Raw genomic sequence first — 18,674 nt, forward strand, 5'->3', positions numbered from 1 at the left:
AATGATGCTCTTTGTTTTTGTTTGTGCATAAAATGTGTGTGTTTGTGTGTCAGGGTACCAGCAGGCAAATGTCATCATCCTGCCCAGTCATCTGGCCAATGACTTTGAAGCATTCTGTCGCTGTAATCCCGCCCCCCTGCCACTCCTTCATCGCAGCCAATCAGGAGAGACTTCTTGTCTGCCTCTGGCTAAACACACTGACATAAGGTATTCCATACACATACATTATGCCATTCCCTGTTGTGATTAATCATTTTCCACAGCAAATGGAATGATTCATGATTTTCCGGGCCATTATTCAGTGCTATTACTCAGGAACAGAAGAGGATATCGTTACCATATTTGACTGGTTGGCAGAGGCCACTGCAGTAGAGTGTATATATTGTATATAGTACTCTGTTTATTGCACCTTGGTCCTTGAGATTTTGCCTCACACAGAGATGTATGGTACAATTACCATAAACTTTCATTTGATATGATTTTGATAAGTTTAGGTGCAACAATGCTGCATATGGGAAAATAATTCTGAAAAATGATGTATAAAAAAATAGATTTTCATTATAATGCCTTGAGCAACACAACTTATTTAAGGATTTTTTTTCTCCCAAATGAACCTTTACTAAAATGGTCAAATGGGCTATGATATCAATTATGATATCAATTTGCCAGACATACATTTGGACTGCAATTTTTGCTGCAGGGAAAAATTTGAAATGAACAAATGGGTCACTAAAATTATTTAATGACTGGCTGATATTTTACAATTCTTTGAAAGTCATTAAAACATATAAAATAACTCAAATTTACACAGGAACTCACTTTTCATGCTCCTGACCTCCCTTACAACATGTGGAGAAGGTCATATACTACTGCACTTACTTACCTGATTTCTCATCTCATGTATATTGCTGACTGTGTAATGGTCACTGTACACTTTACAAACCTTAACATGACACAGTATGTGTGTTTCTGTCTTTCTTTGTCTTCAGGACAGATATTTCTCAGTACTGTGTGTATGAGGAGGGTCAACTGGTGAAAACAGTCTCCAGTCTGCAGAGTTACACCAGTCAAGGAAGGTACTTTAACATACATACACACATACTGATAGACAGCTGAACAAAAGGCAGTCTGAGTTCAAAGAAGAAAAACAGTGGCTTCAAAAAGTACCCGTCTTCACTTATTGCACATTTTACTGTGTAGTAGATGTAATTTTGAATGAATAAGTTTACTCAATAACCCATGATGACAAAGTGAAGACATGTTTTCAGATTTTTTGCACAAATTTATTATTAATCAAAAACTGAAATCTCTGTGCAGCAATCAGAGTTCTTGGGTACGTCTCTAGAAGTTTTCCATTCCTAGATTTAGACAGTTTATCCCACTCTTCCTGGCAGATCATCCCAAGCTCTATCAGATTGGATGGAACCAGTTTTGTCTAGGTTGTAAGCTTAACGTGATTGACATGCTAAAAGGTGAACCATTGCCTCAGTTTAGTGTATAGAGTTACTCAGTTTGGACACACTGCCAAAGAAAGACTCTAATTCCATTTCACAATTACTGAATCCAACACATTTCTGGAAACACTCAGAGCATTTGTCTCATACACTTGCTCTGATCAGTGCCTTGTCACATTTTTTTTTTTTTCATGGTCTATAGAGAATTCCTTTGACTTCATGGCTTGGTTTTTGACCTGACATGGAGTATGAATTGTGGGGCCTTATATACATAGCTATATGCTTTTTCAAAATTATGTCTAATCAATTCAATTTGCCACGTGCAGACTCCAATCGAGGTGTTTAATAAATTTACAACAATGTATAGAATCATGATTTCACTTTGTTATTATGAGTTTTCACTGTAGATTGATAGCAAAAATGGCAGTTGTATCCATTTAGAATTAAATCTATAACACAATAAACTGTGCAAAAAGTGAAGGGGTCTGAATGTTTTGTAAAGCCACTCTACACCCATAGATTTCTATTAGATTCATACCTGGGTAAACTTATGTTACCCAGACAGATAACTGATGGCAACAAAATAATATCATCACTTGTAACTGGATACAAAGCTCATAGAATGATAAGAATGATAGTTTGGTTATATTTATGATTTAGTTAATAACTGAACAAACCACCCAATAATACATCAAATGAGTTTTGGAGCATACAGTATTACAGTATGTAAGAGCAGGCTTAAGGGTGGTTATCAAAACTCACCCTGCACAGATAGGCAGGATCTGGGATCTAAGAAGACCCTGTACCTTATTTTTACATAAGGGGGTCCCCTAGCAGGTCAGTCTGGACATACCAGTTACCCTGTATGCCAACATGTGACAAGAACTTTGTATAGTTAAGATTAGATTAGGGTAGTAAATCATCTAGTCTTACATCTTTTATCATTTTCCTTCATATTTTGTACTTCTACAAAACATGACAAAACAATTAAGGATTCATTTCTTATGAGTTCAGTAGACTGCCTGTCATGATGATGATGATGTTTCTGCTTTAGTCAGCTGGCAGCCTTTTTTCTATACTCTTTATTTGATAATTGTTTTAATTAAAGACTAAATTCAAAGGGATAGAAAAAAATGTATTGACTTGACTTTGTGATCTTACCATCCTCACGTGTCCTTTTTATTGTGCTCCCAGGATTGCATGGCCGGACATGGTATGTTTCTATCTGGGCTGCAGTTTTGGCTTCGAGGGCAGACTGAAGACAGCTGGAGTCCCTGTTAGGAACGTGGAACAGGGCAGAAACGTCAGCATGTACAGGGTGTGGTACAAATATCTACAAATGTCCTGTGTGTGTAACAAACACTCTTGTATGATTACCATAAATTAGTCAGCAATGAACTGTAGCCTCTCCCTCGCACCATTGCTGTCTCCTCACCCAATTATGTAAGTTTTAATGTAATCATTAAAACTGAAGACAGTAGAGCTGCATTTAAAGATTATTTTCATTATCAGTTAATGTGCCAGTTATTCTCTCAGTTAGTCTGTTGAGCATTTGGTTCGTAAAATGTCTGAAAAGAGTGAATAATTCTAATCACAATCTCCTAAAGCCAAGGTGAAGACTTTAGTTACCATTATTTTATCCAAGCAACTGTCCAAAACAGTGTGAAAAATGTTTATGCTAATGGTGTAACAACCATAAAGGCAGAAATGACCAAAAAAAAAGTTTGTGTAATGGATTTGGCCTGAGCCAGGGAAAAAAAATAAATGTAGACCATATACCATTTCCAGTCAACTCTTGGACACTCCTGTTTATGTCTTGGGCTTTATGGTCTTTGTCATTTTTGATCATCACTTAAATAGTTTTACTGTAACTCATATAAGGTCATTGAACTCTGTAACATTTGTGTGTGTGTGTGTGTGTGTGTGTGTGTGAAGACTGCAGTTCCCTGTATTCCTGCTGGAGTGTTCAGCTGCCCTCTAGTGGCCACCATGCGCCCTGTTCCAGCTGCTATGCTAGATGCAGCAGTGAAGGTTACCAATCTCAACCCACTAGCACATGGAGCTCCTGTACACATAGGAGAACCAGGTACACACACACACACACACACACACACATATAGTGTATACAGGACAATTATCTACTCACTAGTACATGAAAAGTTCATGAATGTGTGGTTGCACTTTCTGTGTATGTGTGTAGCTCTCTTAGGCATACAGGACCTGTCCAGACCAGACTATGGGGAGCGAGTAGAGATGCAGCCTGGTGATGTCACAGTTTTCTGGGCCTGCGGAGTGACTGCTATAGAGGCAATACTCAGCAGCAGTGAGCAATATCATTTGCTACAGCTGTATTCAAGTCGTAACCAGTAAAACAACTCCACGGCTGAAGTTCAAGCTTCTTTATATACTGCTCACTTTAATATGCTCATATAAATGAAACTAAATCAAAATGTCTAAGAAAATGTCATAGCAAACTGACCAACATCATGTTCTTTATCTTTCAGAGCCTTCTTTGGCATTCAGTCACTCACCAGGCTGTATGTTCCTGACTGACAGCCCAGACTCTTCCCCTGTAACCAAACCCAATCCTGAGCTGACGCCCCTCTGCTTCCTGGTATCCCACAATCCCTTGTTTTACAGCTTGGCATCTCAGAGAGCAGTGGCAAGAATTAGACAGTTGGAAATAATTATTGGAGAGGACCCAGGTAAAAATACACAAAATGTGATTTTATTTGGGTTGGAATTAGGATTTCAGCAGTGCATGTAGAAAATTACTGTGCAATATTCATTTATTAACAAAATTAAGCAGCAGAACTCAACTCAGTTGGTACCAGTGTTATTGAAACTTTGTATGCCATGCCATCTGACTGTTCCTTGTAATTCTGTCAGTGGTCATGTAAGGAATTCAGGATTCATCCTGAAAATAAACAGAAGGTAGGGACACATCTCCAGCTGGTTTTGTTCAGTGTGGGACTACAGGGAAAATTTTAGCAACATCTCATCACGAACAGCAATCAAAACCTCTTTCTGTATTTTTGATGCAGCATTATTAAATTCTTACCATAGCCTTTTTTAAATTTTAGTTTACCTCAGTGAAACTCAGTGAATCCCAGGTTTAACATAGTTTGGCTGTCATGTGGCAGAAATCAAATCTGGACTCTCTTGTCTTAGGTTTCCAGGCTTTCAGCATAAATGTTTCCCTGCCACTGGGAAAAAGTTGAGGACTTGGAAAGCTAAAATGGCATTCAAAAAACCCAAAAGTGTAAAATAATTAAAATGATGATAAAGGTTTAACTAGATGTGAAAATTGCTGGATTTTTTGTGATTATTATTGTTTAATTTTTTTATTTTTTACTCTACTTGGTGGCAGTGCAGCAAGGAGAAAACAACATTGGCACAGAATGTCCCAGTGAAGTTGTTGAGGCAAATGTGTCAGCAAATAGCAGTGCTTGGGATAGCTGCGAGCATCTCTGTTGGGTTAGGTCTGGGTTCTTACTGGGCTTGTAAGCCACTGTGATGTTTAGGGTGATTGTCCTTCTAGATCACCCAACTTTTACTGAGCTTTAGCTGGCAGACAGCCACCTTAGGTGTCTTGCCATGGAAATGTCCTCTGAGATGTCTCTGGCATGGTTCACATTCGCTAATTCTTCTTGTGAATAGCAAACTCAAAATGTTAGAAAATCAAAATCTAATGTGTGAAAAATAATAGGGAACTGGTTAAGTTTAATGGTGTCCAGCTATAAAGGAGTTTCTTACCCCAAAACATGGTGAATAATTTTCTGAGGGTCTCTGTGGTCATAACCAGACATGTAGGGATGATGGAGAGTCCAGTGGTTCTCTCAGTTGTAGCCACTCAGCTGCTCCTCCTCATCTTTGCATCAGTACCATTTGCAAGAGGTGAATATTGATGTGTCATTTTCTGTTACCAGGTCAACGAGGGATCAGAGCTTTATCTGTTCAGGATGAACTTCTGTGTTCTTGTCTGGCACTCTCCCACTCCTCTTCTGTTGCCATAACAACCGGCTTCCCCACACACTACATGCACAGGTACACATATATACATTAACAAGTTTGTTCACCAAGCACTTTTGCTTTTGCTTTAGCAACACCTCCACATTTGCTTATTCATACAGTTATCCAATTAGCCAATCATGTGGCAGCAGTGTAGTCCATAAAATCATGAAGCTGCAGGTAAGGAGCTACATCTAATGTTCACATCAAACATCAGAATCGTGATGAGCAGCAGCGCTGCAGACAGAATGGCCTTGTTGATGTTAGTGGTCAGAGAAGAATGGCCAGACTGGGCTGAGCTGACTGAAAGACTGCAACAACTCAAATAACAACTGTTTACAACTGTGGTGAACAGAAAATTATCTCAGAACGCACAACATGTCAAACCTTCAGGCAGATCGGCTACAACAGGAGAAGACCATGTCCCACTCCTGTCAGCCAAGAACAGAAATCTGAGTCTGTGCGCCCAGTGGGCACAGGTTCACCAAGACTACACATTCGAAGACTGGAAAACCTTAGCCTGGTCCCCTTAACACCAGTCAATCGTCGTTTAAATGCTACAGCCTATCAGAGTATTATTGCTGACCATGCACATCCAAATTTACCATCTTGGCTATGTCTAACATGATAATGCACAATATCAAAGCAAAAGTCATCAAACTGATTTCATGAAGATGACAGTGAGCACTTCAATGGCCATTCACCGGATCTGAATCCAATAGAACACCTCTGGGATGTGGTAGAACAGGAGATTGATGGCAAGAATGTGCAGCTGATCTGCAGAAATGAACCTCAAAGGAATGTTTCCAACATCCTGTGGAAACCAGATTAACATCTAACCAGAGGTGGAGGAGAAGCTCACAGCCCTACATTTAACATCAGCTGAAACAGGAAATCATTATAACATATTACTTTGAGCTTGCATCATTCCTTTCAAAACATTGCTCCGATTTATTGTTTGTTATCTGTGTTTCCTCATGAGCCCTCCTGATGAGACAGATGGCCCACCAGGAGCCATTGCCATGGCGACCATGCTGTTGGCTCTAGGGAAACAGGTAACGATGGTGACAGACAGGAGAGCCGTGGAGATGAACCAGGCCATTATTGATGAAGCTGTGAAGACAGGTGAGTTTCCTGTTTTCTCTTCACTGTCCTGTCAATAAAGGCATAAAAGCCCAAAAAAATCTATGACACCTGCCATGAAAAGTAATGAGCTACAAAACCAACTGAAACAATTATTTCATCCTGTATCTCTTGAAATCAAATTCATTGTTAATTTGCCTCTGCTCTGCTATAGTAACTCTACAATTCCACCCTCAGGTGTGCTTAAAACTGCAATACCATTGGTCACCTTTGAAGACCATGGTCCAGACTCCGCACTGCACTTTCTGTGTCACCACGGAGACCCCAACAGGCCGAGGTTAGCTGACCTGTGATATGTGTTCACATCAAGGCTGAGGACAAAGTAAAGGATCTTTTAACCCAGCAGAAAATTAACAAGGCTGATTTTCTACATCAGTTCAGTTTGGTGCTCATTTGTGTCTGTGACATACGGTGGATATTTGTTGGTGATTACATCAGACTTGAGTATCTTTCCATCTGATGCAATTAAGCATTATTTCAAACACTGATTTTTACTATTTCAGTCTAGGCAAGTCTACATCAACAACTCAAATACAGCAAAGAGAAAATAGTTACAAAATGTAACTTGTTACAGTCTGTAAATGTACACAAAGACATATACCAGTCAATGAACATGTAATGTACAAGTTTTCATAGACTATTGAGTCATGTAGTCTGTTTCTCAGCCTTTAAGTAGTGTAATATTAATGTGACTGTAATGTTTAAAACCAGGTATGACCACCTTGTTGGCAATAGAGCGCAGTGGAAGAGCTGAAGATGGAAATTATTACAACATGAGAGGAGTGAACATCAAACATCTGGTGGATCCTATTGATAACTTGTTTATTGCTGCCAAGAATATACCAGGAATTACCACTACAGGTAGGTACCACTTATTACATTTAGCTGTCTTTATTTCTTTCTCTGTGTTACCTTTTTGCTACTATAGTTTACTGTAAATTATCAGCTATGCCATGTTATCATTAACCCATCTTAATGATTTATATAGCCTGTTAAGTAATAAACAGACTGCATACTTTTCTCAAAGCTTTATTTACACACTTTCCATATATTTTACTAGCACACAAAACAGAAATAAGATACTCATTAGATGTGTAAATTATTCACGCAATTATCAGATAATAATTTTATCAAGTAATGGCGCAGCTCATAAAACTACATGTCCTGCTTCACATGTTTCTTTCTTGAATCAATTCATGATCAAACATGATTAAAAAACAATTCAGCAGTATTGTTATAGGGTTTTCAGAAAATCCCTCAGAAAAGGGCACCAGCTCCAAGAAGAACAAAATCTAATATTAATGTAGAGAATCCAATCTGATCAGTCTCATACCAGTCATACTAGGTTGATGATAGAGTAAACAAACTAATTACTGTACTTAACTTTTACTGGATAACTTTAGAAGGTCTTGGCATTGGCCCAATGACACAAAAACCTTAATAAATCTCCATGGTAAAAATGTGGTAATGAGACTTTTGACTTGTTGACTGTAAAATAGAGGAAATCACTTGTGCACATAGCAGAAGTAAAATTACTTGGAGATCATGTGACTAGAGGAAGAAGAAAAGACACAAGGCAAAAAAAAGACAGGGATAAAGTGCAAAACCGCAAAATGCAAAAATATCTAATAGCAAAAGTGGCTAAGAGCAACGATTCAAAGAAATGTGTGTGTTTTATTCCCTGGCTCTGGTTCTGCAACGTCAGTTTTTATCCTTTTTTGTTGTTGTTGTTATTGATTGAGAGTATGATAGTGTTAGTAGTGCAATGTGAAATTGGTGGAGTACTCTTTGAGGGTGGAGTTCATGACTTGCAGTACTGTGTCACTTCTTAAATGGTTAATATAAGTATAGTAATAGAAACCAAGCATTTGTGATCTGTTTCATTGTAGACATGCTTGCTATTGACACTGTTTTTACTCACCTACTAAACACTCTGAAGTGTAGGCTCTTGAGCTTATTTATATGAACATTTTCTTAAGTTCCTCATCTAAGTGAGCAGAAACTCTTTTCTCTGTCTCTGTAGGAATTGGTGATGGTGGAAATGAGTTGGGGATGGGTAAAGTCAAGGAGAAGGTGAAGAGCTTGATGCCCAATGGGAGTCTCATAGCCTGTGATATTCCTGCTGATCAATGCTGTCACTGCTGGTATGGATTTAAATGGACTTGGACTTGTATTTATTGTACTTATTTCAAGTCGTAGTGACCACTCAAAGCGCTTTACACTACGTGTCACATTCACCCATTCGCACACCGATGATACAGCAGGAGCAACATGGAGTTCAGTATCTTGCCCAAGGATACTTCAGCACGGACTGGAGAAGCCGGGGATCGAACCGCTGACCTTCTGATTAGTGGGCGACCCGCTCTACCTCCCACCTCCCCCACAAATTTACTGCTGCATACAGACATGACATAAATGCTTTAACACACATGTAGTGACTGTCACTGCTGATCACACTACTCCTGCAGATGTGCATAGATTGACCTGACACCCCCTTTCCCAGAATAGGAATACACACTGAAAGCTCTATAGAAGTGAAACTGGCAGTGACTGGTCTCTCACCAGGTTCTTGTTTTGTAGTCTGTGAGCCCACGTCAAGGACCGAAGTGGTGAGAAAGTTCGTCAGTAGAGTAACTACGTCATCTGCACATGCTAATCTTTGAAGTGTTGGGTCTTATCTGTATAAACTGAGAGTTGAAAACAAAAAAGAGGAAATGATCAGGAAATGACACTCTGCTCTTCATATGTCAAAGATGCGTAATAAGCAATATGAGAGTGGGGTCATTTAAGTCAACTCACCTGCTTGTATGGAGGGCAACTTTTCATTTATTTTTTTGCTTATCTTGAATAAATGTCTAAAAAATAGAACTAAGACTGTTAAATTAATGTTGTTATTAAGTAACTTAATTACAACTTCATGTTGTTATTAGGTTACTTAGTAACAACTTAATGTTTTTATTAAGTTAACAGTCTCAGTTTCATTTTTGGTCAGCATGCAAAATTTTCAGTTATCACTCACCAAACTGTTACCTGGAAGGAAGGAAATGATTTCTTGCACCAAGTTATGAGAGAAAATATAGGTTTGGACACACTTAAGCTATAGTATATTCCTGGCTGGTAACCATGATCATTTCTCATTCAGAGCCAATATCTATCCTTACTCTACAACCTTGCAGTTACACTTGGTCACCTGTCTTTGGCTTATCTTCTCCCACTGACATCCCCATGCCTCCCTCCTGCAGGGGTGTCTAACTGGGGAGGATATGCTGTGGCCTGTGCACTCTACCTGCTCCACACCTGCCCTTCACATCAGCGGTACCTAAGGAAAGGACTAGGAGTGGAACACATTCCCCCCCAAGAACAGCTGCAGGACTGGACTGCTAACCTGCCCTCTGTGGACAAGGTGAAACACACAAATACTTTTCTGAATATTATCTGCTTTCAGGATTCCCTTCTGCTTTCGTGTCTTATTAATAATCAGTTTTGTGTTTTTTAAAGATTTAAATCATGTCCAGTGAAAACTTATTCAAGTTATTCCGAGTTATTTGAACACTGACTTCCACAGGAAATGGAACCATCTTTTTGAATTTAATTTTAACCATGGTATTAAACTACAACCAGTGACTGGATGCATAAAGATTCTATCAGTTCTCTCTGTACATTTGCAATTTGAGATTGGATTACTAACACAATGAATGGTTTTACCATTGCATACCCATGCACACAAATGTGTCTGGCGTACCCTACATATTAATAAAGGAATGAATTCATAATACAGTACACACATTTCCAAATTGTCACGACTGAGCTAGGAACCCCAGAAGCAGAACACAGATTGCAAGACAAACAACTGTTTAGTTGGGAATAGGTGGTGTAAAGGGGTCAGGATGGTGCTGGTCCAGAGAGGGGTGCTGCGGCAAGTGAAGGAGTCCAGGGGTGGAGAAGGGTTGGCAGGTGGACTGGAGGGAATGGCAGGTGGCTGGCTGGCTGCTGGCTGGCTGCGCAGGCAGGAACTAGACAAAGACAACAAGGTAATTAACGAACTGACTAGCAAAGGCAAAGAGGAGCCGAAGTTCTCGACAAGACAAACCATGTACTGGAGTGACGATCCAGCAGGGACTGAAGGCAGGAACAGGGATTAAATACATCCTGGGTGATGGGCTGATAGGAAACAGGTGAGCTTGATTGTAGAGGCACAGCAGGTGTGGAGTGGCAGATCCAGCAGGAGAGACAGAGAGCAAGGGGGAGGGGCAGGCAACACAGAGAGACAAACAGACAGACACTGACAGACAGGTCAAGGAGCTGACCTCGTGACACAAATGATCCAACAAAAAGTTATCAAGTAAAGGAAGCCAATTACCTTCATTATCAGAACTTATAGGTGTATCAGATATAGCTTTAACACACACACACACACGGGACAGAGATTTAATATGACCATCTTCTCCTAGCAAAACTGAGTAACTTAGAATTTAGCAGCTACAGAGCCAGACATTTCCCTCAGGAGTACCTGAAAGCTCAGGCAGACAGAGACACTACTCCAAATAAATGCTATTATTGCTCTACATCTGCTGGATGTGTAAACTGGCAAAATACATTCACCACGACATCTTTATAAGATGATATGTACAGTTGTGTTTTCAGCTTTCTCCTGGTGCCCCAGGTGGCCAAAAAACCAGCCACTACAGCTTTAAAGACATTAAAATGAAACAACTTGCTTTGATTCCACTGACGTAATCACAAACACACACACACTCTGTCTGTCCTGCAGGAGGAGTCCTTCCTTTCCACTCTGGTGCGTTTTGGGATTCGAAGTGGGAAAACTGGTAACCTGGCCATGGAGGTGGATGGTTTGACCTTTCACCCCACACACTCTGACATAATCACCAGATTACTGGAGGTCACACTAAGCTCCACCTCTCAAAACCCTTAACCAGTTCCTCCTGTGTATTCTCAGCAGTATCATAGAGGCACAGTCCAAAAAGTCAATTATCTATATGTGTATTTGAGTATTAATATAATCTTAATACTAATCACTTAAATGGCTGAACCCACTCAGATGTGAATGCTTTTTTAAACTTGAATGCATTGGAATGCAGCACCAGATAGAGACACACTCAAGCATGTACGCACATACAAACACAATCAATGTGCTAATGGGTAAACTTCTGTTTCCTCTCTATTCAGACTGTTGAAAGGAAGTGAGAAAGAAAAAAGAGAGAATACACAGAGGGAGCTGTGTGTGTGATTTTAGACGCTGTCTTGGTTACCTTTCAGCCCTCTGCATTGAATACTGGTGGCAAAGCAAATTAGATTCAAGTAAAACAAGCTCTCTTTCCCCTCTCATACAGTTTGTGATGGTAGATGTATTACTGTATTGTTGCTGATGATAATTAATCTTTATCTCTAATCTCTTAAAATGGGCTTAATGACACCCTTAGACAGTAGCACACAGATATAAAGACTGCATGAGCCTTCCAGCTTTGCCACTTTGATAATGTCTTGGATGGTAAAGCATAAGGGCTACCATGTCAGAGATCTACAGTTCTGATCTCAAATCAATGAATGTAGCATAAAGATGGTTACAGTGAAGTTGCTAATGATATAGTTAGGCTGTGCAATTGTCATTTGACTACCATTTCTTTCAGTCAGATGTCAACACAGACTCCCCACCATTGGCCTTCTCCTTCTATTTTTAAACTGGAGTCAGATTTTGTCTAAAAGATCCAGCAAAATGAGTTTATACTATCACACAGTGTGTAAAATGGTTGTAAAATGGTTGTAGTGCCTTTTTTTTTTACATGTACATGTAGTTAACATAGCTGTTCCTGAGTTTCAGAAATTTCCAAGCAGCTGTGTTACACCATCTAAACAATCTAGTTCACAGTTGAACCGGCAAGTGTCTGGTCAGGCTGAAATAATTCTCAGTAGATGTTCTCCACTCTGAGGTCTCAGTATGTCCACATGTACTCACAACAAAACAGTGTGTCCTGGAGGCTATATTTTACAATACACACTGACACTTACCCTCTCTCTCTAGCTGAAGAAGAGCAGAAAGATGTTGGTATGCAAACAACAAACTTGACTGCACATGGCTGCTTTTCAAAGAGTTTCCTTTGAACTCAAACACGTCTTAACAATAAAAAAATCATTTAGTACTACACTGATGATGTGGAGGTCTTTTGGGATGCAGAGACGGATGAACTGAACACATTCCATAGACTTAAATTGAATTCCAACTTCAAGTTATTAATACATAAATTATTAATATGTCACCTTGTTCCTAAGATGTATAAATCTGACAGTGGACTATGTGCACAAGCATGAGAGAAATCCTCTTGATGGCCTCTGTGTTCCAACCCACATCCCCAACACACTTCTTGTAGCACCTCACCACTTTACATTTCATCTTTTTAGAAATACAGGTACCCAAACATATATACTGCATTATCACAGCCCAAGTGGCAAAGGCCTTGGTCTTCAGCACAACTCACAAACTGGGACTATATGGGACTTTGATTCTTGAGCTTACAAAATGATTTGCTTCTCAACAACACTCCACTTGAAGTGTTTTGTAATTGTTGAACATTGTTGTAAAATATTTAAGAAGCTGGAGCTCTGATTTGAATTTTAAATAAAATATGTTGCCACCAATCTAAAGTTTGTTTAGTACATTTTTGTTTGTTTTTTTCTTAGTTCAATTCAATTTTATTTATATAGCGCCATATCACAACAAAAGTCATCTCAAGGCACTTTTCATACAGAGCAGGTCTAGACCATACTCTTTAAAATATGTATTTACAGAGGGAGACCCAACAAATCAATAATTAGTTGAATTATGATACAATCTGCAGTTTAATAGCAGTTAGGTGGAATTCTGACAGTTGGTGCTTGCTATTTTCATGCCTCATTGCCAGTGACAGCCATGGTCGGAGGCATTATGTTTTCACATTGTCTGTCCCATTCTTGTGAATGTGATATCTCAACACCTTGAGTGAATTTGTCCAAACTTGTTCAGTTAGACTGAATTCATTAGATTTTGCTGGGCAAAGATCACAGTAACTGTTACCACACAAAGGTTTTTGGCCATAACTCAAGAATTCACACGCTAAAATAAACTGCCACTGGACTGGGTGGTGGAGGCATATAACTGTGAGGCAGTCATTTTAGTACAGTGTATGATGGTAAGGTTTTCCTTTGATTTGATTAAAAATGAAAATACCTGTTTGTCTTTGGTAAACATGGAAACTAGTTTTTTCAACAAGACAATGATCAAAAGTGTATGTATCAAGTATCACCTTGCCAATTTATTAAGTTTATATTAAAACCATCAGTAGCTGTTGCTAGCATGTATGCACAACAATATGGGACCTAATATTGAACCTTGGGGAACTCCCTTAGTTGTGTTCAGAATCACTGATGACTTTGTACTCGTTCAAAACTACATATCAAGGTCATTGCTTCCATATTTAATGTAGTTCCAGAGTTTTGGCTTTTCTTTTTTTTTTTCTTTACAGTGCAAGTTAGAAAGTTAACATATTATTTATAAAATCTCTGGAAAAGTATATAGTGTAGTTACATAGTTTATTCTCTACAGAATGTGCTGTGGCCCCCACAACCACAAACACAAACAGTAATTAGTTTGATCTGACCTGTCCTTCCCAATGTATTTCCCTGTGTCATTAGCAACTAGAGGCTCAGTCTGTAATAAACACTGCAGCTGTCCATCTCTTAGGGTTGAGGTCAGGAATAAGTAAGACAGTATTACAGAAAAGCAGAAACCTTCCCACTTATAAGACCCCACAACTGCTCTATTTCTCTGTTATTTAACATGATTTTAAGATGGAATTTGTTGGAAATAACTAAGGTTTACTTGAGCAAAAAAAATATTATGTCTGTGCTATTAGTGCATGGCACAGTTGAATCATATTAGTAAGCACTATATCTGTGCAGTGTTGCATAGTAATATTCCTCTCATTTGGCCTTTCTAGTTTCCCTGCCTTAGGGGGATATGGGTTATGTGATTGTCTTGGCTGCATTCACTGTTTAGGTTCTTAATCCAGAAAGGCATAACATAACAAGAACATAGGCTAATTGAATTGCACAAATAGGAAGGTAATAATGTTATGTTGTTTCTGTAATGTGTTATTACACTAAATGCTATAAATTTTGGATACACAAAGCCTGGATACTTGTTGACTGGATGCATTTCTCAAGATAAAGTCTGACCTGACCTGCCATGGGAACCTATTAACCCAGACTATAGCCTGGTCCAAGTCAGGATAGTTTTCAGGTTTATGTTGCCTCACTTCAGGCAGTACTGATGTTATAATCAACCTGCCAGACTGAAGCAGAGGTTCGTTAATCTCCACATTTAAAAAAAAAAAATCATTTTGTTTTATCGCATTTATTCTCTGAAGCTTTCAGCCTCAGCTCATCACCTAAAAATGACCAAAACAAGAAAGATCACATGTTGATAGACCAGAAATGTAGCTGTACTATTTCCATGGTCATGAATTACCCTTTAAGTTAATCGCCTATATTTTAGCTTGCTTATTAATTCTTTTAAATGAATGAACTTGTGATCAACCACTTAAATCAGGTGTTGCATTCAGGTGTTCATAGTCTGTCGTTTATCAGAACATGTATGCCTCTGTCTGGATGTGTGCATCATCAGGGGGCTGATGATAACAAAACAGATGAGTTCCCACAACACGTCCTTATTTTACAAATGCAACAATGACAAAAGATGAAGTTTCATAACTACCGACTACTCAGAACCTTAACTTTAATTGGCTCTCACTGTCAAGTTTATTTATTCTACAATAATCCGAGTTGATTAGGTAATTTCCTGTTATTTTATTGCGTTTGTTGTAAGCCCGTTCTGCTGGGTTACAGACTGGAAACATAAACACACTGGAAATGTGTCACTGTTAGCTCGGCTGAATGGATCAGGAATTTAGAAAACAAAGTAAACCCAGTAAATATTTTATGTAAAGCCAAAGAATGACTTTCATCACTCTTCTCCTCTCCGCTTCTGTTTTTTCTTGCTATCCTCTCATCTCCCTTCATCTCCTTTTCAGCTGCGACCTTTGATCCTAATATGACTCAAGTTTAATGTGACTTCCTGTTGAACGACAGCAGCCAAGAGCAGCCGATATTGCCAAGATTAATACACACACTCTCACACACTCTTATGCATTTTCTTTGTCCATCATAGCAGAGTACACACACACACACACACTTCACAGTTCCTCAGTACCTCCAGAGGAAGGATTCTTTTACGAAAACAAACACAATGATACACAAGGAACATTTTTGTTTTCTCACACATTCATTTTCATTTTCAGCTCCTGATTCACCTGACGACTATATTTATTAATCTCCTAAATCCAATAAACACTGGTAACTCATATCCAGCCAAGCATAATATCACTTCACCAAGTACTGAAATGCAGACAGACTAGCTGATAACAGAGCCAGATCCCCTTGAAAGGAAAGTACTGTGACTTAAAACTTCTTGTGAAAAATTGTGTGTTCAGACAATTTTTGAACAGACAATCTTTCACAAGAATTTGGGCTGAACAAATTTAAACAGTTTAAACAGTAAATTGTAACATGTAATCTACTGATGAGTAACAGTAGTAATAATAATATTAATAATAAACATGTAAAGTTCATTGTTTCTTTTTGGAAGGTCTTGGTGTGATTTGCTGTTTTCTGAAATCAAAATTGTTCATGAGTAAATGTAATGGAACTGCAGCATAATCTTGGGTAAGTTACAACATTAATTATCCTGTTATCTTGCACAACAGATCACAGTATTTGTGAAGTTTCATTTTACACAACCATTTTATTTTTGTGCCTTTAAATGTAATCTGATATTTCACCAGAAACTTTTATATTGTTTCCAGTTCTCTGTACTAACCACACCTCAAATGTAGAAAACGTTTGACTAAAAACTGACAAACATCTTGTAATATTTTTAGTACGTTAGCGTGTTTGCTTACTGTGATAGGTATGTACTGGCACTGTACTGGTTATCATTGCTATGAAACAACACAGTAGGGTTGCTGAAAGATGCTACATGCTCTGAGGAGCTCAGGGGAGCTGCAGAGTTAAGTGATAATTCCCTGTGGATTTGCCACAGCAGCAGATACCTTTACATTACAGAGTCATTGTATAGTACATAGTGTAGTGCAGCTTTATCATGCCTACTTTACATTTCTTCTGACCTTTTTCAAATGCATGCCACCTATTTTATGGATTTTTTTCTGCTATTAAATGTGCCGTATCCCCTGATTTCCATTCATTTTTGTGCAATCAGACGTTTGATTAGCAGACCTTTAGGGTTGCTTTAATTGTGTAATTCATCACAGTGACTGTGCCTGTATTCATATTTATCGGTGTTACATTTGTCCGTGTTCAGTTTCATTCAAGCTTCACTTTAACTACATATTTATATAATGTATGTATGTGGTGCACAGGATTTGAGCCAGTGCAAGCACAGTGGTCTGGTCCTTTAATATCAAGGAGAGGTGAGGCTGACGGTTCCTAGTTTGAGGTATCCTGTCATGAACTGAGGTGTTGGACAAACATTTTTACCTGCTGGTGGCTCTGAAAGAAAAGTCAGAGGGTCACCAAAGTCATTAGGTTTCATGTTCTAGAGATTTTGGATGTTTGTACAAAAATTAATAACATTCAATTTATGGCCTGGTTGAGATTTTTCAGTCGACCAAGTGATCAACCAACATCTGTAGAGCTGTAAATAGAAAGGGAGAAAAGCAGGTAGACAACCAAGTCACACCACACAGCCAACTCCTACTGAACTGATCAATCTGCTGCATCACATTCTGCACTCGTCCAAAACTTAAAGAAGCAGTTCCTGTTGTTGACACTGCCAGCGTCAGAGAGAGAGAGGGCTGACGTCACACTGTGAACCACAAAGAGTCATGTAAACACACACAATGTTCTGTGTCTTGTGTTTTATGTTCGTGTTTTAAATTCATCATTTGAGGGTCACAACTAGTTTCATTGTATTCCCGTGCAATGACAAGAAAGGCTCTCTGATTCTGATTTCTCTCTCTCTCTTTCTCTCTCTCCTCTCTCTCACACAACACACACACACACACAGAGATACTTTAATGCTGCTGCATGGCTGTAGATAGCAAACACACGTAATTAAAACATGAGCATTTCAGCATTAGCATTTTCAAACTTTTATAAAAATACTCTGTCACATTCATCACTGTGAAGATATATCATTTGAACTTTATCATCATGACACAATGCTCTGACCAAAATGTTAACAGTTCCATAACAACTGAAGTTTCAACAATAATATTATCTATGTAGCAGTTTCAATTTAATATGTTGGAAATTATGTCCATAACAATATAGTGCCATTCTTATGCATGCATATAGCAACATGTAAACACTGGAGGTTGTTTTCCTGATATTAATCCTTTTATAGTACAGAAGCAGGTCTGGACAGAGGAAGGAAAGCAGATGCATGCCAACGTTAAAAACCACAGACTGTCCTTTTCAAAGCCCATCACATTACTGCGCAACCATTTGCATTCAGTGTCACCATCATGGAAATTTATCCAAAACAGTAACACAAATTTAAGGTATTGTTTCTAGTTAGGATTCAGACTCTTTTAACAAAACAACAATCTTCCTCTTAGAAAAGTTCATTAGCAATGAAATACACCCTTAACATCTCTGTGTAACAGACATAACTGAGAATTAAATTTACTTGTCAGTAACTGTACAGGTGCATCAAAAGTATTTGACCTTCTAACTGAGCACAATGTGTTCGTGATAATACAGCTGCAATTGTCCACTTCAAATAAAGCTTTTATTAGATTTTTTCTGAGCTGTTACTTTATTTCATAGGGCAAAAAAATACTGTAAAAGTCTTGCAGTCTTTTTCAGGTCAGAAAGAATTGTGTATGATTAAGCCAGAAAATAAACTCATTTGTACTCTCACTATTAAAGAGTTTCTGTCTATAGATACATCATTATAAATACAAGCTAAATAGCATCTTTAAAAGATGACTGTTT

General features: G+C 38.5%; 1 protein-coding gene across 1 annotated transcript; it reads left to right on the forward strand.

Annotated features, from left to right (window-relative positions):
* Nucleotides 1-53: 53 nt before the first annotated feature.
* Nucleotides 54-13,262, forward strand: LOC108896079 (D-glutamate cyclase, mitochondrial-like; the record flags this gene model as incomplete). The annotated part of the gene is given in 14 exon segments (XM_018695078.2): nucleotides 54-207; nucleotides 990-1,076; nucleotides 2,649-2,772; nucleotides 3,390-3,540; nucleotides 3,655-3,777; nucleotides 3,959-4,159; nucleotides 5,384-5,501; nucleotides 6,448-6,590; nucleotides 6,786-6,885; nucleotides 7,320-7,335; nucleotides 7,337-7,469; nucleotides 8,632-8,752; nucleotides 9,753-10,011; nucleotides 11,380-13,262. Coding segments are annotated over 14 exon segments (1,892 nt in total), but the record flags the coding sequence as incomplete, so codon positions are not given.
* Nucleotides 13,263-18,674: the final 5,412 nt, after the last annotated feature.

This window comes from Lates calcarifer, unplaced genomic scaffold (genome assembly GCF_001640805.2).
Source record: "Lates calcarifer isolate ASB-BC8 unplaced genomic scaffold, TLL_Latcal_v3 _unitig_4063_quiver_2780, whole genome shotgun sequence".
Taxonomy (NCBI): Eukaryota; Metazoa; Chordata; class Actinopteri; family Centropomidae; genus Lates; species Lates calcarifer.